The 23,589-nt window shown below is 48.4% G+C and overlaps 1 protein-coding gene across 1 annotated transcript in view; it reads right to left on the bottom strand.

Moving 5' to 3' along the window:
• WDR12 (WD repeat domain 12) overlaps positions 1-23,589 on the bottom strand; it is a 484,520-nt gene that overhangs the window by 49,849 nt on the left and 411,082 nt on the right. Inside the window, exons 11-12 of the mRNA XM_069615517.1 lie at positions 8,277-8,409; positions 7,679-7,751 (exon numbers count right to left, since the gene is read on the bottom strand). Coding sequence (XP_069471618.1) covers positions 7,679-7,751; positions 8,277-8,409 — 206 coding nt within the window. The remainder of the gene's footprint in view (positions 1-7,678; positions 7,752-8,276; positions 8,410-23,589) is intronic.

Below are 23,589 nucleotides of genomic sequence, written 5' to 3' on the forward strand. Positions count from 1 at the left end.
CATCTTCTTACCAGCTATCCGATGTCAGCCTGCAGCTTGGTGCATCGACCTTCAACTTGGACCTCGCCTTGTTACGACACTTCAGACTGATCGTAGCCTCTCCTATCTGTGCTTGCACAGTCCCATCGCCACGTTAATCGGGAGAGTGCTTTCCGTGGCGCTGGGAGTCTGCCCATCCTCCACCCTGTGCCATTTGGGTGGTGGAGAGGCGGGTTCCCCGAGTCACACACTCATCGTTCAGAAGACTGCAGTCTGGCGGCCTCAACAAGATCCACATCAAGGAAAACAGGTACACAATCATCACGAACATCTCAGCTTGACAGATTGAGACGCCTGCCTTCAGACCTTGAGATGGAAGATTCGCAAGAAGTGCGGAATGAGTTACAAGCACTCAGGGCAGAGATGATCGCCTTACGCCAGGAGAACCAGACCCTACGCCAAATGATAACCCAAGGGGTTCCAAGTACCTCACAGGTGGAAGGATCTTTGGCACACACAACGCCTATCAAGTTCGACGGAGACCCACGACGAGTAGCAGAATTCTGTAATCATTGTCGAATCCATTTTCTTTTTAGATCGACGCATTTCAATAACGACAAGGCCAAGATCGGTTATATCTTGGGTAATTTGACGGGCAATGCTCTGGCCTGGGCAACTCCGTTTGTGGTTACCAATAGCCCAATCCTGAACGACTTTGCAGCTTTCGAAAAAGCATTTCTTGAGGTCTTTCAGACCCCCAACCTGGCCTCCGCTGCGCAGAACCAGTTGATGGATCTAAAACAGGGGAATGTCGACGTAATAACATACATCAGTCGATTCCGTCTGCTGGCAACCGATTCTCAATGGCCGGAAATCACACAAAAGACACTGTTTCGCCGTGGGCTGAGGGAAGAGTTTAAGGACGAGTTACTCCATATACCCGAACCCGAGACTCTTCAACTACTAATTGAGCAGGTGCTCCGTATTGATCAGAGACTGGCGGAACGGAAGGCAGAGAGACGTCGGTTCGAGAGGGGCAGTTCCAGGATAACCGGTTTACCAGCCGGATCCTTCGGGTCTACTGAATCTGGACCAGAACCTATGCAACTAGGGGCTATGAGGGGTCCTTTATCAGAGGAAGAGAGAAGACGGAGAAGAACTTTACGTCTATGTCTCTTATTGTGGAGCTGCTGGGCATTTCCTGGGTACATGCCCTCTACGGTCTCAGAAGAAAAAGGCGGAAAACTAGAGGACCTGTCGTGTGTTGGGAAGGCAGCGACAGGTCCCTCTCTCTCTTCAGTCCTTTCCGCGTTTTGTTCGGTTCTACATCCTATGCAACCTGCGGTACTACAGACTCTGAAGATTCGAATCAAGCTACCCGGCAGAAGTGTGGAGGTGTTTGCTCTGCTGGATAGCGGGGCTTCCGGCAATTACATAGATGAAACTTTTGCTTCTGTGAATCAGATTCCACTCCTGTCCAGAGCCACTGCTCTGTCTGTGCAAGTCATCGACGGAAATCCTCTGTCCTCTGGCCCAGTCCTGCAATCCACAGTGGGTCTATCCCTTCGGATCGCCAACCATCTTGAGGAACTCGCTTTGGACGTCATAAAGTCTCCCACCTACAAGGTGGTTTTGGGATTACCTTGGCTACAATATCATAACCCGGTAATCGATTGGAGAAAGCACACTCTGACCTTTTCCTCTGCTGTTTGCACTCAGAAATGCTGTGTGTCTACGCCCACTCGGGCTCCATCGACCCCCTTGAATCCTAACGGAAACGGGGTCCGTGTGTGTTCTGTCTCTCATGTTCCTCAGGACTACGCCGAGTTTGGCCACGTGTTTTCTGAACCGGGCGATATACCCCTACCACCGCATCGCCCGTTTGATTGTTCTATCGAGTTGTTACCTGACTGCGTGGTACCTCATGGGAAACTATACGCTTTAACACGGGAGGAGAAACAAGTGCTACGGGACTACTTATCGGATTGCTTACGAAAAGGGTACATCGTTCCGTCTAAGTCTCCTGCGGGGTTTCCTTTATTTTTTGTGAAGAAGAAAGAAGGTACCTTGAGACCTTGTGTTGATTATCGTGAACTCAACGAAATAACAGCTAAAGATCGGTATCCTCTCCCTTTGATACACACTATCTTGGATACTTTACATACTGCCCGGATCTTCACTAAACTGGATTTACGCGGAGCGTACCATCTGGTACGTATCAAGAACGGGGACGAATGGAAAACGGCTTTCAAGACATCATTTGGCCATTTCGAGTATAAAGTCATGCCGTTCGGTCTGTGCAACGCCCCGGCCGTTTTTCAACGATTAATGGACAACATCTTTAGTGATCTCATTGGTTTGTCGGTCTGGGTATATCTGGACGATATCTTGGTTTTTTCCAGATCCATTGAAGACCATGTAGAACATGTTCGTGAGGTCCTTCAACGCTTATCTTCCAATCACCTATTCGCAAAGGCTGAGAAATGCAGTTTTCACTTGTCCAGCATTGAGTTTTTGGGATTTGTGATCAATCAGGATGGGATTGAAATGGACCCCAAGAAATTACAAGCCATACAGGAGTGGACTCAACCCCATGATATAAAATCTCTGCAACGCTTTTTGGGATTCGCAAATTTTTACAGGCGCTTTATACCACTGTTCTCTCAAATCTCAGCGCCCCTTACCCGTCTGACCAGCAGTAAGATCACTTTCAGGTGGGATTCTCTCGCTTCCCAGGCATTCGACACCTTGAAGTCGGCCTTTATGGTCGCCCCCATTCTGCGCCATCCTCAGGACGATCTACCTTTCATCGTAGAAGCGGACGCATCGAACTTTGCTGTGGGTGCAGTCCTTCTGCAGAAAGATCCAGAAACCTCAGTTGAACATCCGGTGGCCTACTTCTCGCGCAAGCTAAGTCCCAGTGAAAGAAACTATGCCGTTATCGAGTTAGAACTGTTGGCTATAAAAACCGCGTTCGAGGAATGGAGGCATCATCTGCTCGGAGCCCGTTTTTCGGTGGAAGTACGTACCCATCATCGCAATTTGCAGTATCTACGCTCCCTGCAATGCCGAACACCCCGACAGGCTAGGTGGGCCTTCTTTTTCTCCCCTTTCGTATTTCACGTCACTTACATTCCGGGAACAGCCAATCTGAAAGCGGATGCTCTATCACGATCCCTGGAGAAAGGGGAAGAAACGCCTAGTTTGGATCAGCCTCTGCTTTCCCCCCAACATTTCTTATTGACCTTGTCCTCTCACCTACAAGCCATCGCTGACGCCACCAGGTCGGATCCTGAAAGACCGGTCCTTCTTCGGCGCAAGTTCGTATCGGAACATGATGGACTCCTGTTTTTTCGGAAGAGGCTTTACATTCCCGAGGGTTCGGTTCGTGAAGACATATTACATGGGTTACATGGCTCTCCCATTGGTGGGCATCGAGGGGTGAAAGCAACATGTGAACTGATTTCTCGACAATACTGGTGGCCTAGGTGGGCTACCGAGGTTAAGGGATTCATCGAGAGTTGTCCCGTCTGTGCTCAATGTAAAGTCCCAAGGAGACGACCTCTGGGTTTACTGGTACCCACCGAATTGGCACCATACCCGTGGCATACTATCGCCACTGATTTCGTGGTTGAACTACCTCCCTCTGACGGGTACACTTGCATCATGGTTGTGGTCGACAGTTTCACTAAATATGCCCACTTCATTCCATTCCACAAGATCCCTACGGCTGCTCAGATGGCTTCCGTCTTTCTCCACGAAATCTATCGATTACATGGTCTTCCAGAAAAGATAATCTCGGATCGTGGTTCTCAATACCTTTCTGCCTTTTGGAACAAGGTGTGTAATCATCTGGGTGTACGTAGAGCGTTGAGTTCTGGTTATCATCCACAGACCAACGGTCTTACCGAAAGGACTAATCAGACCTTGGAGGAGTACCTCCGTTGTTTTTCCAACGCCACTCAGTCCAACTGGAAGGCATGCTTGGATCTCGCTGAAGTATCCTACAACAACACTATTCATGCTTCCATCGGAATCAGTCCGTTCTTTTGTTCTACTGGTCAACATCCCAAATTGGTGCCGTTCCATCCTGTACCCACTAGTACCGTACCATCTGCTGATGCCTTGGTCTCCAATATACAACGACAACAAGAATTGGCATGTGATATCCTGAAGAGAGCGAAGGAATGGATGAAGGCCCAGGCTGACAGGAAAAGGAGTCCGGAACCAGATTTACTAGTAGGGCATAAGGTGTGGCTGTCCTCCAAAAATCTGCCTTTACGCAATTTACCGGTTAAACTGGCCCCCCGGTATTTTGGTCCATTCACGATAACCGAACGGCTATCCTCTGTGGCCTTCCGTCTTCAGCTACCTCCCTCTTGGCATGTACACCCTGTTTTTCATGTCTCCCTTTTGAAACCCTATGTAGCAGATCCCTATGGTCGGTCCTGTCCTCGCCCTGCCTCTGTCATAGTCCAAGGGGTTCCAGAATTTGAGGTACAAGAGATTTGCGATGCCCGCTATCTTAGGGGGGTGCTCCATTTCTTGGTGGATTGGAAGGGGTATCCAGCTTGTGATCGCACTTGGGAGCCTCATCGGCATGTGCATGCCTCCCGCTTGGTGCGGAAGTTCTATGATCGGTTTCCTTGGAAACCCGGGGCTCCGGGTCTTCCTGGGAGGGAACATAGTGTCACGCCACTTCGGGGGAGACCGAGGTCCAGGGCGATCGCTCTCCCTTCTCCTTCCTGGCGGCTCTACCCGCGCTTTCGCGTCTGGGGAGCCGCCGGGAGGAGAGCTTCAGGAACCGCTGTTGGTGGGCTACGGCGCATGCGCGGGAGACCACTGTCTCAGTCCCGCGCATGCGCCGTAGATCAGGCGTGTACATCGGGAAGGGCTCGCCTTCCAAGCCTCGTTTTGGGTCCGCCGGCGCTCGGGGGTGAAACGGCTTGCGTTTCAGGCCTCGCGGGCGCCGGCGGCCCATAAAAGGAAGCGGCAACAGAAGCCAATCGCGTCTCAACGCGGAAGCTTCGTTCGTGTTGCCCGCTCCTGGTTTTCCTGTGAAACCAGCTTCCCGCTATCCTGCCCTGCCTACAGCCTGTCTGGGAATCCTCATCTACTTGCCCAGCCTACTACCTACTGCCAGCCTGGGTACCCTGTCCTACTTGCCCTGCCTGACTACTTGCCCAGCCTACTACCTACTGCCAGCCTGGGTACCCTGTCCTACTTGCCCTGCCTGGACTACTTGCCCTGCCTGGACTACTTGCCCTGCCTGGACTACTTGCCCTGCCTGGACTACTTGCCCTGTCTGTCCTACTTGCCCTGCCTACAACCCTCCTGGGTATCCTGTCCTACTTGTCCTGCTGGGTACCCTGTTCCACTTAGGGCCCTGTTGCTTACTTACCCTTTTGTCTGCTTGAGGGGTCCAGTTAGCTCTAGGTCTTTTGGGTCTCTCTGGTCCCTATTTCTGTACCTCGGTTCCTTGTTCTGCCCTGCGTCTTGCAGGTTCAAGGGTCCCCCCTTATTCCTCTGAGACCTTTAGCTCGTTCCCAATCTGGTTCCCCTTTTCCAGTCTGTCTCAGCCTGGTGCTTGGTGCTCCATCTTCTTACCAGCTATCCGAAGTCAGCCTGCAGCTTGGTGCATCGACCTTCAACTTGGACCTCGCCTTGTTACGACACTTCAGACTGATCGTAGCCTCTCCTGTCTGTGCTTGCACAGTCCCATCGCCACGTTAATCGGGAGAGTGCTTTCCGTGGCGCTGGGAGTCTGCCCATCCTCCACCCTGTGCCATTTGGGTGGTGGAGAGGCGGGTTCCCCGAGTCACACACTCATCGTTCAGAAGACTGCAGTCTGGCGGCCTCAACAAGATCCACATCAAGGAAAACAGGTACACAATCATCACGAACATCTCAGCTTGACAGAATCCAGCACAAACTTTTTTTTCTAACCAAAAGGTATTGTAGGGAAAAAGGTATTGCTCATCTGATTCCAAAACATCGCTTCAGAGGATTGGAGTGCACATAGAGGTGTCCAGGGCAACCCCCCTCTTACTGCCGACTCAAGCCGCCATTTGTGTCCCTTTTAAGAAGTCCTTTAACAGGGTCTCCAAAGTTGGTTAAGCCTTCTTATATCATCCTTCCTAGGGACTAGAAAGTGTTCACAGGAACCTTTGATTTCTTCTGCTTTGCAAGACTTTAAGCCGCTACGAACTGCCTTTTAGCTAGGGTTGCGTTTTTGACTTTGAAATACTTGCTGTGCTGCGAAACTGCTTATAGAACCTGAAGCTCTATTAAGATAACACTAACCAACAGTTTTCCTTGCCAAAAATCACTATCTTATGTGTATGCAGACTAAATGCAATTACTGTATTATTTTGTGGGTGCGCGGTATTACTGATAGAACTGTCAAACTCCTAACAATTGTATACGTTCAGCAACTACTAAGAAGGGACGATCTGAAAGTATTGAAAAGTATACCTATGTGTGATGGTTTATTGTGTTATGTATTTAACAGTGACTCGTGTAAATAAATATATATTTTAATATACATTTATGTGCAAGTGTTTCTTTGATGTGCTTTACTTGCTGCTCACATCTTCCTCTTAAGATGAGCCTGACTGCTCTGCCACTTTACCAAGGTCCTGAGTTAGTACAGACTGATACTAAGAGTTGGGGGATCTACAAACCACTGGGATAGCTTACTAAAGTCTTACTACCAAGTTGGACTTTAGGAAAACTCCCATAACATGGGCGCAACGTCCTGTACCCAAATCACTCTTTCCTGACTTTGGTCGGTGGAGGCCTAGCCAAGGATCTCTTACTGGACCTATTCTAGTGCCTGGGATTGAACAAATTGACTTTCCTAAACTTTACCCAAATGTTTGACTCTTAATCATAACCAGTGGCATTGTCAATCTCTTAATAAACCTACCGCCGAAGTGGATCTTTGGAACTGATGACTTTTGGGCACAAGGCCCCAAACCAGCTTACTGCTGGACTTTAGAATAACCATAGAACATCATCTCTAGCTCTTATAAAGTATCTTGTTTACTTCTAGTACATCTGAGTACTTAACTGTGTTGCACTGGTTATTGGAACAAATGTTTTACTCTATTTCCTAAGGGTGAATGTATACATCTGTTTTATAAGTGTTGGTGTGTCAATATTTGACTAGACGATTTCACTAGCTTAGTGTGTAATCTAAAGGCCTCATGGATAATTGTATTTTTGTAATTACCTATGCAACTTTAATCATGGGGTTTGCTCTGTGTGGACTCATTATAGCCCTAGCCCACTCTCTCAGCCCTCCTGAGACTAAGCTGTGCCGCTCTGCAACTTCACCTTAAATTGGGCTTTGCTAAAATGTTAATGTCTCCATGGTCACCATAATAGCGTGGCCTCCCATAATCTAACCACAAGGTTGATTTTGGAAATCCATCTAACACCCACTACTTTCTGGTATCCTCGTACTTCACTGTTACATTAACGGACAGGGTGTGGGGTTACTGAGAAGAATCTGGCGGCACTGCTTCAGAGTGGAGCACAAACATCACACACACTAAGCACAACAGATTTATGCTGAAAAGCATTTCAATAGGCCTTCCTCTGGAGCAAGCAGTCAAAAAGAACGCGAATACCAGCTTCCATTTAGGAGAATGCAAATTCACGGCAAAGGATGCTAACAATATTGTGTATCCCTTACCCCAGTCTCCGTCCACTCCACACACAAGACCTTGTCTTCATGAGCTGCCAAGTCATATAGCGGGGCCTTGCAACTGAAGAGTACAGAAAGAAAAGAGTTGTAATTGAACACGAGTGGGTGTGGAGTAGTAGGAGATGCCTACAGCAACATATGTTATGGAGTAAATAGAGAGGTGGTCTTTACTAGGCAAACACCACAACTGGTTATTCGCGCTGCACTGGTGTTAGGCAAATCTGTGTGCCTGATTGCAGCTTCACAGCGCAATGGATCTAAGGAATCATTGTGATGTGAAGGATAATAGAGGAATATTTTTTTTATCTCTAAAGACATTTACACCGGTCTAGCTTGCCTATCCGATTTCACAGTGACCATGACTTAAGACCTTGATTTTGTACTTGATTCAACTTTACCCTGATGCCCGGTGACTGCCCATGAATTGCTGTATTTAATTACATTGTGGGGTTAGGGGAGATGTCAGACAGTAGACACACCAACTACAGGTGATGCCACCCACATCAAGAGTTAATGTAGTGCCATTGCGTTCTGTGATTCAACAACATTAGGATATGGCAACAACCAACACAAAAAGCAAGTTTACCTTCTCGTGTCCCAGAGTTTGACAATGTTGTCGAGGGAGCCAGAAATTAGCTGCTGTTCATGTATAGGTGACCATTTCACAGAGGTCACCCATCCATTGTGCGAGGTGAGCGAGAGAAGAACCAACGATCCATCTAAACAGCACCAAAGGGAAAACAGAAGTCATGAGTGTAGGGCACCATATGCGGATTCAAAAGCTATCCTTTCAACTCCTGGTGGTGGGCCCATCCAAGCATCTGCAAAGGGACACATTGATGCTCTGTGTCAGTAAAAGGCTTCTATGGGACATTTCCCAGGTCTTTGTCATTAATTTAATTAAAAGAGCCATACCAGATAAAAAAACAAATATTAACAGTGCCATTATACATCAAATATTATATGAACTGAAAAAGGTTTTGTATGATATGTGTGTGTAATGCCAGTATATGTAACCATTATACTCCTGTAATGCTAAATTCCTTGTAACCACTTGCCTTCCTCTGTAACCAGCTTGATGTCTTTATCTCTAACAGCGCCACAATGCCACTGGGCTGTTGTGCACTTTAAAAATAAATAAATGAAATTGTTTCTACTGCACCTAAGCATACCAGGTGTAGCAACGGCAAAATGGACATTGAAATGGCTGCATCGAAAACTAATGGATAGGAACTCTTGCCTTTGATTGCAGAAATTAACTCTACAGCTTTCATAATGTAGGAGATTAAAACCCAATTACAATACAGCAAGATTCTGAAAAATGCATGCGGAGAGAATATCAAGCCATTGGTACAATCATCACTTGAAAGAACCACCGAAACGGACAGAAAATGAGCCAACTCTCATTACAACATGTGGTCTAATAAATTAACAAATTAATAAACACTTGTTCAACGACTGGCCTATTGCGACTATAGACAACGTAAAATGTAAACGCAAAAAATAAAGAAAAACTGCCAAAAGCGAATACAATTAAATATGAGTGCATACAAGAAATTATAGCTCTTATGGTGATTGTACTAAAACCCTGTGGTCAGCATCTTTTTAGGTGCATCTCCAGTTATGTACGGTTAACGATTCCCACAAGCTCACCAAGTTCTCCAAGTAGCAGTATGGCAGAGCAGCCCAACTATCAGGTAGAGTGAGTGGTTAACAGGTACAGTAGTTTCACAAACACCAGAATGAGAAAATGTCCACAAAGTATATTTTTATAAAAATATAATTTTGATGTAAGATAACTCAAAAGAAAAATCAGTACGCTTATAGGCAAGTACATTGTGTTAAGTAAAAGCTGCCACAATGTAACAAGTAAAACAGTTTCAAGAAGAGTTTGTGTTCAGTAGACTCTCTTTCCTAGAAGAGAAAATGCAGTAACTTTTCCTTTCTAGGCTGGAAAGTTTCAAGAGAGCAAGGTGGAACAGTTTTATTACTATGGGCAGTCTTTGGAGGGGAAGGGGTATCTTCTAGGTCCCAAGGAGCAGTTAATGACATTCCAGTGGAGTGAAATCCACAGAAGTCCCTTGATGATCATAGCGGTCCAGGGATGAAGAAACACACAAAGAAAAGGTTTGCCAGAAACACCAGTGAGTCAGGAATGCAATACTAAGGGACAGAATAAGCAGTCCTGCAGCAGTTTCCAGAGATGCTCACTGCGCATATTATCCCCCTGGAACCCAAGATTGCCAACACATCGGTGCAGGAGGGATCCCAATACCCTTGGAAATTATGATTATTCCAGTTTCAGGGATTCCAAGGTTGAGCGTTCCAGCAAGAGGGGATGAAAGGTGGAGACGCTGCAATTGGCAGTAGTCAATGGAAGGTTCTCAAGTCAACCTTGGGTAGTGGTCTCCGCTTCTGAAAATGGGGCCGCCTTGAGAATACCCCTGGGAAGAACGAATATCAAAGAAAAGCTTGGGAAGTCACACCAGAGAGGGTCAGCTATGGGAGAAGGACCAGGAGGCAATTTCAGCAGTGCAGTTGTAGGATAGAAGACCGCAGAAGCCCCTGGAGCTTTTCACACAGGACGCATGTATCAACATTTAAAAGCGATATGGGCCTATATGATACGCAGCAAATGGGGTCTTTTCGGGGTTTCAAAATAACTGATCAATGCTTCTCTCATCGTTTCAGGAAGACTCCCCTGGATGAAGGCCTCCCCATAGACTCTCTTTATGATTGCAAGCAATATATCTGCGTACTCTAAATAGTAAAATTAAATTTTATTGGCATTTCGGTTATAAAGCAAAATAGCAGTTGAGCATTACTCGTTTACCCCAACAATCTGCATTTCCCCTCCCCCAGCCATGGATCTTTCCAATTGGACTCCACCAGACGTTGGACACATGTTAATATCTCTTCTCCAGATCAGGGTACTTCTCCAGGGTACGCTTGAACACTAGGTGCATGAACCCCCTCCCCCCCCCAGATCCCCGACTGAGACAACAAGCCCATCAGACACAGTATTCAGTACAAAAGCTTTACTTGTTCAGTCCATCAATCATCCATCTCCCAGCCTTCTTAGTCCAACAAACCATATTTCTCAAAGAAACGGAGCCACATTCCCTCAGTGTCAGATCTGGACTCATCTAAGAGGTGGGTTAGGTATTCCATATCATATCGCACAAACTTTGGAGGTCCATTCCTTCTCCCTTGGCATTCAGGGACTTTTCCACCTTTGGGCCAAACAGCACCTCGCTGCCACCAACATCACGTGAAACATGTGGCCCTGTTCCGCCCCAGGCTTCCCTTCCACGTTCGCACCAAAGATGAGCAACAGCGAGAGGTCCCTCTGGATCCCATCCACCACCTTTATCCACAACCGGACCGCCCTCCAATATGCTTGCACACTAGGGCAGTTCCACCACATGTGTATATAGTCCCCCTTTTCCCTGTGAAACTTCCAGCAGCGAGGGTCATATCCCTCCCTCATCCGGGCTATCCTCACGGGAGGGTAGTGCTACCTATGCAGTAGTTTCAGGGCTTGGTGTCTTTATTGAAGCAATGTTGTCTACGCATGCAGGCCCACATCGTGTCCTCAATATCCCTGCCCAGATCCAGTCCCCACCGCATTCTTGCAGGGGGAGATCCCTTGGAGCTGCCAGGAGGAGCAATCTATATAATCTAGCTATCAGTCCCTTGGACCCCTTCTGTGTAATCAGGAACCTGTCGAAGTCTGTCAGTTCCCTCCCGAGGTTTTCCCCACATCTATCCTCTGTCAGGGCCCCCTTTAGTTGTAGGAAGCGAAAGGGTGACAGTGTACCCAGCCCCAGGGTCTAGATACAAAAGTTCCCCCATTCCATAGTTGTCCCGCCCTACTGAGCCCCGCTTTGTACCAAGGCTGGAATACCAACGGCTCCTCAATCCCGTCCCTAAGTGAGGGGACCCAGCTACAGCTCAAGGGCCAACGGCCACGTTGTGAGCCACCTATTATCACCCCCTTCTTTCCAAACAGACCACAGTACCTCCATCACCGGGTGCAGCAAAACTCTTCGGGATGCAGGTTTTGGGAACCCATACCCACTCGTCCAATGAGACCAGGGCCAGTACCTCATTGTCCATTGCCACCCATTGTTTCCCTGAGCCTGGATCGATGCCACTCACGGTTACATCACTAGCGCATATATGAGCGGGGATAGGAGGCATCCCTGTTGCGTGCCCCTCCCTAGTGGAAAGGACCGCGATTCGTTCCTGTTGACCACAACTTTAGCCGTGGGCCTTGAGTACAAGGCCGATATCCAACCCATCCATCTCGGGCCCATTCCCAGTGACAAAACCCCCCGCCCCCCATAAAGGCCCAACTCACCCAGTCAAATGATTTCTCTGCATCCAGGGATAGCAAGAGCGCTCCCCCCTCCCGGACTGCCTGCGAGAACAGCACGTGGAGGGTTTTCCGCATACTGTCCACTCCCTGAATGTTTAGCACAAATCCCACCTGATATGGGTGAACCAATCGAGGAAGGCAAGTCTCCAAACACGTCGCTAGGATCCTGGCAAAAACCTTTGCGTCCACATTTAGTAGGGAGATGGGCCTGTGTGAGGCGCATTCTGCAAGGTCTTTCCCAGATTTCTGTATAACCGTGATCAGGTCCTGAAGTAACGCCAGTGGTATTGTATCCTGCCCAACTATTAGGTTAAACAGCTTAGCCAGTGGCTTCGCCAGCAAGGTTTCGTATTGCTTACAAAAATCATCTGTGAAGCCGTCTCCTCCCGGGGCCTTGCCAGTCTTCAACCTTTTAATGGCTTCCAAAACCTCTTCCCCTGTTATCTCCCCCTCAAAGGCATCTCTCTCCGTCCCTGTAAGTTTAGGGAGGTTTTGCCTGGCCAAGTATTGCCATATATCCTCCACCGACTCCTTTTGCCTAGCAAATGGCTCCTTGTAGAAACTTGCAAAGCGTTCCGTTATATCTACCCCGCCTGTCCTCATCCGACCCCCTGTATCTCGGATACTGTCATGATCACAGGAAAGGCTCCCAGTAAAATTCACAAGAAAACCTGGTCTTCAGCTTACCATGCATGGGCAGTGCAAAAACATTTTAGCATGAAAGAAGGCAATTAGGTGGCCACTTCCTGATTACCCAACATGGCCGCTTCCATTGTTCTCTGCAGTAACTGTTGGGCTAGACTTTTTCCTTCATGCCCTATTTAAGCCCCTCCCCTCGGGAGCTCTGCGCTTCGCGTCATTTTGCTTGCAGTAAACCGCTTGCAGTTAACGCTTACCGTGGCATCTGTGTATTCCTGTCACCACAGATATATTTATATTTCTAGCCTTCCTTGAAGTCATAGCGTTAGTTTTTCCCAGTGCCTAATTATGTCTCAACATTTTCCAGTAGTAGTTTCCAGTCACCGTACATTCTGTTCCCTCTGACGGTTCACACACGCGACCCGAATTCCGGTCAGCAGTTGTTGCCGCAAGTACCCTCAGTCGCATTATTGTGGTTGTGTTTGATATCACATAGCATCGTACTATTTATCTGTGAATATTTTACAAAACCTGTTGTGCCTGTTCACTACGCGGATAGCACCAGGTTGCTATTCTGCATTCGAACGGAGTACGCTACATGCATTAGCCATAACCTTGTATTGTTTTTCTGTGAGCATTTATAACTTAGTTTGTTCCGTTATCAATGCGGTCAGCACTCTATTGCTGTTCCACATCCAAACGCAATACACATTATTCAGAACCGTGAGCGCCGCTCTGGTAACGATCAGCCTTCTTCCAGCTGCCCGAATTACAAATGGCTCGCATTTGAGCTCTCTCCAGAGCTTCATTCACATCGAGCTCCCATAGTTGGGGAAAAAAAAACAATTCTGTATTTTCATATTGTTACACAGTTTCTTGTTGGTTTGGTGAGGTGTGTGATTCCTCATATGTGGTTGGTCAGAAAGAGGGAGTTTGGGCTAAGACTCATTTATATATTAGAGCAGCATCTCTTCCCAGAGAACATTTAGTTAATTCTTCACAGGGGAGCTCTATTTCCCTCCAGCATAGTACATGCCAGTTTCTAGTTAACAGGTTCCATTAAGATTAATTCTTGAAAGGGTCAAGACCATTTGGGGTGTAATTAAGTAATCCTTTCCCATTACGTTCCATCCGTTCTCAAATCCATCAAGATCTTCAGGACAAGCGCCCCTGCATAGAAGCAGGATGGAGCACTCACTATAAAAAGATAAAAGGTATATATATATATATATATATATATATATATATATATATATATATATATATATATATATATATATATATATATATATATATACACATTTCAGAATTGTCTTTCATGCTTTTCGTGTAAATGGAATCTGTCTGCACCTTCCCATGTGAATTATATACCATCTGATTGTTTAAAGATGTCTGCTTGACAAAACATGTAAAAAGCGGCAACTAGCAGGTAGACACTTTCTATGTACAATCAGAGAGTTGTCAAGGTTTAAATCTTTGTCCATCATCTGTGTTGCCTGTAAACTACGTGATCAAGCGGTTTGCATACCGCGAAATGCATAGTTTTTACTAGGATGGTTCCTTTTCCTGACGCATAAACATCAATAAAGAAAATCGTGTTGCCAGGAAATACAGAGGTGTTTTCTTTCCTCTTAACTGCCGCAGGGACATTTCTCCCCTTGCAGCTGCTCCCTGGAGTGCATTCCACAAGTTGCCTTTCCCTTGAAAAGCTTCATTTTGCCATATATATATACATATATATATATGACAAAGTGCAAATGAATTCTCAGACTAACAGCATCTGGTGACATTTAAACAAGGGTTTGGAATAAAAACAATAGAAGAATTTCTGTGCATGATTCTAGGAACATCCCAGCTGTAGAAAAGGAAGTAGATGAGAAAGACATACATCGCTAGCAAAGAAGCATCTAGAGAAAGAGTTTGAGTGGTGCTCCCGCAGAGTTCAGGTAAGCGTTACAGATACCCTTAACCCTCCTATCCACCCTATAACATCTTGTCCTGTTTGCGAGAAGGGTCCCCACTGCATCACCCCGCTCATAGTACCTCTGTCGGGTGTATCATCTTTTTGACAACCTCACCAATTAGGACCAAGTGAAGTGCTTGCCTCTTAAGTCTTTCATTTCCCCCAAAAGGGCCTCCCTATATGTACCACTCAGAGTCAACTGTATCCACACAGCTCTCAGTTCCTCTCGAAGCTTACTTTTGATCAAAGCCCTCCTATGTTTCCTACGGGAGCCATCCGCAATGAGCAGGCCCCGAAAAGTGGCCTGGGCTGCCTCCCACACAGTCACCATGGCTGTCTCCCCATTATCATTAACACCACCAGTTCATGGTCTAACCACGTAATGGCCTCCACCCTTGGCGCTCCAACCTCCACCACCACCTCTCCAGACTTCAGCAGGCGGTCAATTCTCATGTACGACTGATGAGGGGGTGAGGAAAAAAGTATAACCCCCTGGCCATGATCTACGACATACATCCACACAGAAGTGGTCCTGCACCCCTCTCGCCTCTGACCCCTTTGCAGACCACCAGTCCAACCGAGGATTCAGGATCAAATTGAAATACCCCCTAACAGCATGGCTTCCTCTGCCCACTCGTCCATTACCCTAAAGACCTGACGCAGAAACCCCACCTGTCCCACATTGGGTGCATAAAGGGTGGCGAGTGTGATCCACATGCCCTTACATGTGCCTTTTATTCCCAGAAATCTTCCCCCGAAACCCCCCTTGATCTCAATCTCTGTTAGGTGGAACGATTTGCCCAGGAGTATACCAACCCCTTCCTTTTTAGAAGATTTATGGGAAGCCCAGAAGTTCCTTCCCATCTCCTTGCCTTTTATTGGCGACTCCGTCCCGTCGATAGTGCGTCTCTTGTAGGAAGAGGACTACCAATTTCTGTTTTCGGTTACTAGTCGGGGATCTCTTGTTTTAAGAATTCAGACCCTTGACGTTCAGCAGACCATCCGCTCCTTCAACCATTACCCCTCTCCATCCAACCCTCTTCACTCCTCATATCCAACTAGGCTACATGCCCTTCCAATGTTCACATCCCACGGCATATACTGTCCACACCCCCACCCCCTCTTCCTGCCCCCCTTCCCCTACTATAACTTGAGGGGGTCCGACCCCATGCCCTCACATCGCTGAGCATGGTTGTCGAACCACTAGGGACTTGTCCCTGACCCTGGACCCCTAAGTAGCAGTCATTTATCCTTCCCGTTCCCCAACAACTTTAACTTATAACCCCCCTGGCTCCAAACTAAACCCCTAACCTCCCAACCCCCGGTCAACCGAACAGCACCCCCAAGAACAATTTTCCCCTTCCATCAACTTGAATCACAATCAGGCTACTCAATGTCTCCCCCCCCCTCCGGTAGCCGTAGGAGGAGTGAAAAGGAGATAAACACAGTCAAACCACGGATCTCCAGTCCAAGACAGGGTGGTCCCTAAAGGATGCAGGTGCTCAATGTGAATGTACAAGTGTCCCCTTCAGGTGTTGATATTTCCGGCCTCCTTTCGCCCTTCTCTTTCCACGCATCAATTCTGGGCCCTGTGGCCTCCGATTTGGATCCGGTCCCTGGCTGTCCTGCTCCGAGCACGGGCCCCCTGACTGCCCACCAGATCCCATGTTACCCTTTGTATGTCTTCTTCTGCCACTAGGTGGTGCCTCTCCCCCTCCCATTCAAATATCAGCGAGAAGGGGTAGCCCCATCGGTACCTCACCCCCTTCTCCTGCAGCCCTCTAGTGAGGGCCTCACCTTTCTTCTGTCTCAACAAGAAGTGGACCGAGAGGTCCTGGAACATGGTCACCCTCGAGTAGCCATAGTTTATTTCTCTCAAACATTTTGCCTTTTCAAGTATCTTCACCTTGTCGCCATAGTAGAGAATGCACGCTAGGACCGATCTCGGTCCTCGAGCTCCACCTCAAGAGCGGTGAACTCAGTCTATTGTGGCCTTCTCGCCGTCTCTCGAGCCCAGCACCATTGTTATTATGTCTTGTACCTTGTTCTCCAGGTCCTCTGGGGTTTCCCCTTCCACCTCCACGAGTCCGAAGATTCTAATATTATTCCTCCTCTCGCAATTTTCGCTATCGTCTACCTTGAGACGTAGCTCCTCCTCACGGCGCTCCATTTCCATGAAGTGGGCCTCCATCTGCGTTTCCAGGAGCCCCATGGATGCTTGGTTCGCATGGACCCCATCCATTCTATCCTCCAGGGTGGCCGCCTTGGTCGATAGGTCTGCCATTTTCACACCCCTGCCCGTTCTCATACCCCTAATCTCTTCCAGGATTGTCTATGTCCGATCTTATGGAGCCCAGCTCCACCGAGGGCACAGGGGCACATCCACACACCATTGTGATGTCACTGGTATGGAACTGGAACTTTGCCAAGGTCTCCCCCTCCAGGTCATGTGGTTTCCAGTTCCCCTATGCCCATAACCCCCAGGAGTCCACACATCGGGTCTCCCGGTTTACATACACCTCTCTTCCAGTCTCTGGTCTTCCTCCGATCCGGAGCCATCCCTGGTGACCCCTGCCCCCTCACCTGGGGCAGGAGCCCCAACTCGTTGCAATAGGATGCGGGCTACGCTGTCTCCACAGGTAGGACGTGGTGTGCATGCACTATGGATGGATCCACTGCTCAAAGGCTGCTCTTCCTCATATGTCAACTAGTCCAATGTTGCCTGGCTGATGCTGTGCGCGGTCCCAGATGTGCTGCCAGTGGAACGCCCCCCCAACCCCAACGGCACAGGATGAAAGAAGAGAGCCCCCACCTGCTTCTCCTGAAAGAAGGACTCCTTCCATGAATCTTCCCTTTGGATTGTGGGGTGTCGTCCCGCAGGCTCGGCAGCTCCTCTGCTTAAAAAGGACCACTGTTACCCTTCTGGATGCTGTGGTGGGTCTAACAATTACACTCAGTGATCAGCCCATACACAGGGGGGTGCGGGGCGATACTGGGGCAACCCTGTGCAGATGCCCAAGCCCCTACATGCAGCAGTTCACAACTGTGTTGTCCCCCAGAGGGCTATCCCCTCCTGTGAGTTCTGCAGGGAAAGCACCAGAGTGGCAACGTGTCCGCTATCTCCTTAATGCGCCTCTTTCTGGAGCGACATTGTGCCCTGCTGCCGTGGCCGCGTCAGCCTCTGGCCTCCATCTGGCACTAATCTCACCGATGCGCGGGGGGGGGGGGGGGTCACCTCAGACACCCTCCGGCGGGCTGGGCTCCCCTCCTGCTCCTCACCTGCTGTCGTGTGCCTCTCCCAAGCGCAGAGGTCGGCCTACACTGCTGCTTGTGCGAGGCGCGCTCCTGCGTCGGTCTCTCTGGCGAGCCGCAGCTCTGTTTGTGGGTGGGGGGGGGGGGGAAGAGAGAGAGAAAGAGTCTGCTCTCCCCTGCTACGCTCCAGGGCACTGCAGTAGCCGCCGCACCCTAATCTCCCCTGCCGCACTAAAGTCTGTCCGCACATGTCTTCCCGGCCCCCTGCAGCCCAAGACTTGTGGTGTAGCTGCCCATGCCCACCTCCCAGAACCAAGCCGGGCATGGGCAGCCACACCACAAGTCTTGGGCTGCAGGGAGCCGATGTGCCCCAGAGCGCAAAGCATTGGCACACTGGGTCTTGGGCAGCTCCCAGGCCAATTCTTTCCTTCCCCCTGGGGGGCCACACTGTCCGCCGCCTGGAGCACTGTTTCTCAGAACTGGTGAGGACCGTAGTTCGCATATCATCGCCGTAATTACCAGGCCGGGGATGAGCTTCTCGTTCAGACAGCCATCTTGCCTGCGCCCCCTGGTGGCCCCCTCTAAATAGTATTCTACCGGCAGGCCGTCTGTTCCAGGGGATTTGCGTTTCGGCATTGTTTTTAATGCCCACTCAATATCCTCAACTTCTATGGGTGTTTCCAAGATTTCCGTTTGAGGTGCCGTCAATGTAGGCATGTGCGCTATTTCTACCAGATCCGAGGCCTCCTCTTCCAAGTATGTCCCCTCGCTCAAGTACAAGGACATATAATATTCTTGGAAAACCCTATTGATCTGTTGTTGTGTGGCTACTCTAGATCCCCTACTGTCATTGATTTGCGTGAATGCTCATCTCAGATGCTCTTTCCGGATCAGCCACGCTAGTAGCGGAACTGCCTTGTCCCCTTCATGTATTCTTTTGGTGTGGTGGTCCCTGTCAAATTTGGACAGGGGTTCTATATGCCTGGTTAAGAAATGTCCAACCAAAAAAGGCTCCTCATGTGCGCCCGATTTCCCCAAGAAAGGGGTGCGTTAGGCAAGATTGTATGCAGTAACCCTGTGGGAGACTACACCAGCAGTCTTGTCCTCTTGGTATTAGATAACCCACCTATTGGTATAGGTCTGCACTACACAAGTTGGTAGAGTGAGCAACCAGACTTCTCTCAAGAGGGCTAAATGTGAGCTGTAGCATCGAAATCAACAAATACAAGTATCCAAATAACACAACTCAAGGTTTTCTAGCAAAATATTTAACGGCCAGTTTGAAATAAGCCTTCTTTAAAAAGGGCAATGTGCAACAATAAAAATACATTTCACATCACTTCCTCAGATTTAAGATAAGCAAGTAGATACTCTTTTGAGATGCTTCATACACACTTCCTACACCCTGAAGTGAATTCAATGACTAGGACATTACTGACTTTATATATCACTTTTATGTACTTAATACAATTCTGAGGTTGAAGAAAAGGTTAGGGAAGGAAAAAGGTTAACAGATTCTCAGAGCATGTGAGCACTTTTCAATCTCCCAATGAAGTCTAGATTCGATCTTTCACAGAAATACAAGTTAAACGTATGCACCACCTATGAGGGACAGTTAGAATCAAAGTCAGTGGGTCAGAAGATTCTGCAGGGAGCCAGGATAGCCAAAGTCAATTTGAACAAGGTCTATGGAGCTGAGGCACTTTTTAGATAGCACAAAGTCTTGCAAAGTTTAGAGAGTTTGTAGAAAATCACTGTTGGGCCACAAGCTGTTAGGCTTGTGATGGGTAGAGCTTAGTTCAATTCTGCAAAAAGTACCTACTGCAAGTCTCAAGCCAGAGGATACATGCTGCAGACACAAGAGGTAAGTCCCTTAGTCAGCACAGTACCTTAGGTTAGAAGAAGAGTATTCAGCTGGCTTCTGTTCTGGTTGCAGTCTTGCAGATCCTGGGTTCCTGGGCCTCAGTCATGGGGACAAGAGGGAGGACGTCTGGAGGACTTGTGCACTGCAATTTAAAAAGGTAGTCGGCGGCTACAGGCTCTTTTCAGATCAGCTGCACTTTGCGGTTTCAGCTACCAGCAAATGGGACCACTGCAGCTCTTAGACACCTGAGGGGCATCCTTCACTCCTTGAGTATTGCACTCTGGTGAGGTGACCCGGGCTTGGGATGTCCTGCTTCGGAAGGGTCCTCAGGATCTTCCTGGAGCTTTGGTCTGGTTTAAAGACTATGCACTCGACTACAGATTTCTCGACCCCTGGCACACGGTTCCAGCAGCAGCAAGGAAGTACAGCCAGTCAGGGAAGGTCCTCCAACAAGGTTCATCTTGGGGTTAGTTGGTCCCACTAACCCAAGGGAAGAAGTTGTCTGTTCCGGGCTTCTCTAGTCGATTCGGATTTGGAGCTTCAGCACTGCAGCAGGGCTTCACTGGGCAGTTCAACAGTCCAGGAGGGTGCAGCAAGCTTCTCTTCAAGATTCGACTCTGCCTTCAGTTCAAGAAGCCTCGCCTTTTATGCAGCTTTCTCCCATTCATGCACAGCCTAGCTGTCACTCGCACAGCAGGGTGGCTGTCCTGCAAGGACAGCCAGCCAACCAATCAGCACTGGGTGCATTCAGGTAACCAAGGAGACTAAGGAAAGGGAGTTTCGGGCACCTCCATTGCTTCCTGCCAGGCCAGGCACCCTGGACCTAGAGGCAGGTTTCAGTACTGATGCCCTCCAAAGGCAAAACGAACAGAAGGATTCAACCTGGTTTGGCACGTAGAGTAAAACCCAAGAAAGACCTCACTAAAAAGAAATGGCGCAATGGTAGGAAAATTAAACCATTGCCACCAGCTGTTAAAAGTAGAGAGGGTAACATAAAAAAGTTACACGAGTAAGTAGGTAAAGGGGCTACTAAGTAGCCCGCCCAGCACTCCACATAACATGGGGTGTGCTGGACCTACATAGGAAAAAGGTAAGTAAAGTCAATTTCACTTTACTACTCTTGGAAACAGTAGTTCACCCAAGAGAAGGTATTTAAACCTTATGAGAAATCCAAAGGACTTCTCTGTGAGACTGCACTGAAGGTGCTGTGTCACAATATAAAAAGGTAGATGCCTATGGAGTTTGTCAGACTCCAAAACCAAAGAGAAACAGAGTCCAAATCAGATAATAAATACACAAGGTAGTGAGAAAACAGTCTCACTCACTCCAGGATAAAAATAAAAAGTCCTACAGTCCAGGAAAAGAGCTGGGGACCTCCAAGGTTGAACGGAATTAGCACAGAAATGAGAATTCTCCCCAACGGGGTGGGCGACAGTTTGTACACAAGTATGATCTGGGTTAGTTCTGTGAGGGTGCCGCTGGGAAGAGCCAGGCTTTGAGAGCCTTGCTGAAGGTGAGGTGGTTCTCTATGCGGCGGATGGTTAATTGGAGGGAGTTCCAGATGGTGGGTGCTTGGACAGAAGGAAGATCTCCCCATATGGGTTGATATCATCACTGGGATGATGCGAAGAAGTGCTGAGTCCATTCTGAGGTTTCTGTTAGGCCTTTATTGTGTACATTTATGCTGCAGATATTCTGGTCCTTTGTTGTGAAGAGCTCGATGGGTGATACACATCGCTCTGAAGGTGGATCATCATCTGATTGGAAGCCAGCCTAGGACACAGAGACCGGGGTGATGCATTCTCTGGGACCTAAGGCTAGGAAAGACTTGCAGCTGTGTGCAGTACTTATTTTTCTTAGCCGTGATATTATTTATTAACATTTTTATAGTGCACAGAAGCCCTGAGGCATTGTGGCGCTGTTACAAGAAAATCTGTTACAGGTAACAGAAAAATCATCTCTGGTTACAGTGGAGCAAAAGCAGTTACAGGCAGGATTCATGACATGCAGGTACAGTAACAGTCCATTTCTGCATACTTCGTTACACTCGTCAATGTCAGGGGAATACAGCTTGAAACATTGGAGGGGTGAGTTGAACAGGGTGGTTTTGAGGCCTTTGCGGAAGGTGGTGAGGGAGGTTTCAGCTCGAAGGACGTTGGGCAGGGCATTCCAAAGTTTGGGAGCTAGGTAGGGGAAGCCTATACCTCCTCCTTTGGCCCATTTGATGGGGGGTATGCGTAGTTGGTTAGTGTGCTGTGGCCTTCTGGGGCGTGTGGAGGTATCTCTGTTAATGGTTTCAGAGAGGTAGGAGGGGGCGGAGAGGCTGAGGCATTTGTGGGTTAAGGTGAGTCTCTTAAAGGTTTTTCTTTCTTTAACCGGGAGCCAGTGAGCATCTCTCCTGACTTGGGTGATGTGATCACTCTTGGGGATGTTGAGGGCCGTTCTGAGCGCATTGTTTTGTACCGTCTGAAGCCGGTTTAGATTTTTAGCAGAGGTGCCTGCTAGGAGAACGTTACAATAAACTAGCTTGGCACTGATGGTGGCTGTGGCGATGGTGAGGCAGTTTTGGTTGGTCAGGAAAGGTTTGACGGCGTTTATAAGTTTGGTGGTGTGAGCAGAGGCACCGACCTGTCTGCTCATGGATAAGGTAGTGCCTAGATATACGCCTAGGGTCTTTAATGATGGGTAGATGGGGATGGTGGTGTCTTCAATGATGAAGTTATCGTATTTGGGGTTAAGTTTGTTAAGTATTTCTTTAGGGCCTATGATGATAATCTCGGTTTTGTCTCCATTGAGGCATAATCCGTTGGTTGCCATCCAAGCCTGGATGGTGGAGTAGATTTGGAGAAGGGCTGCTGAGTCATGGTCGTAACAGCCTGTGAGGGGAGGGGGGCTCTAGTGTTGTCAGCATAGTTTATGTAAGCTATGCCGAAGGAGTCAAGTTTGTCAAAAGGGGCTGGGTAAACGGGTTGTAGAGTGTGGGGGCAGTGCACGAGTCCTGTGGCACACCGCAATGGATGTTGGTGGGAGCAACGTTAGCTAGGTCTGAGAAGATTTTCATTGCTCTGCCTTCTAAGAAGGATGTGACCCAGGAGGTGGCAGGGTTGGAGAAGCGGGCTGCGCTAGTAAGGTGAGAGTTTTGTGATCTACGAGGTCAAATGCGGCTGATAAGTCCAGTAGTAGTAAGAGGGCTGGTTTCCCTGTGTCCATTATTTTAGTTATTTAAGTCCAGGAGGGCAGTTTCCAGAAACCCGATTGTCTTTTGCCTAGGATGGAGTGGGTTTCAAGGAAGTGCTGGATCGGATTATGGGCGGCCTTGTCTAGGATCTTAAGGAGGAATGGGACGGTGGTGATGGGATGGTAGTTGTTGGAGGATGAACGGTCTAGGGATTGTTTCTTGAGAAAGGGGCGGACCCAGGCTTCTTTGAGGCTGGTCGGGACGATGCCGGAGGAGAAGGATGCATTAATGAAAGCTGTGATAAGTGTGGCCAGGGTGTCTACGCTGTCCTTGGTGATGTTAGGTGGGCAGATATCATCTTTACATGTGGATGGTTTGATGTGTTGGATGAGTGCAATGACTTCAGTTTCAGAGACATCTCTGAATGCGAAGAGAGGAAGGGGAGGCTTCTGTTTGGTGGTGAGTGGTGAAGCAGGGGGGTCCGGTCTAGGCGTGAAAGGATGATAGCAACAATTGCATAGACTCTGTGTGGGATGGTCAGGTAATGAAAAAGGCGGCAGAGAGTGCAAATGCGTATGTAACATTTCATCACAGAGTTGATGTGATTTGATAGGGTATGGTC

The sequence above is a fragment of the Ambystoma mexicanum genome, chromosome 9, assembly GCF_040938575.1.
Source record: "Ambystoma mexicanum isolate Mex_15411 chromosome 9, UKY_AmexF1_1, whole genome shotgun sequence".
NCBI lineage: Eukaryota > Metazoa > Chordata > Amphibia > Caudata > Ambystomatidae > Ambystoma > Ambystoma mexicanum.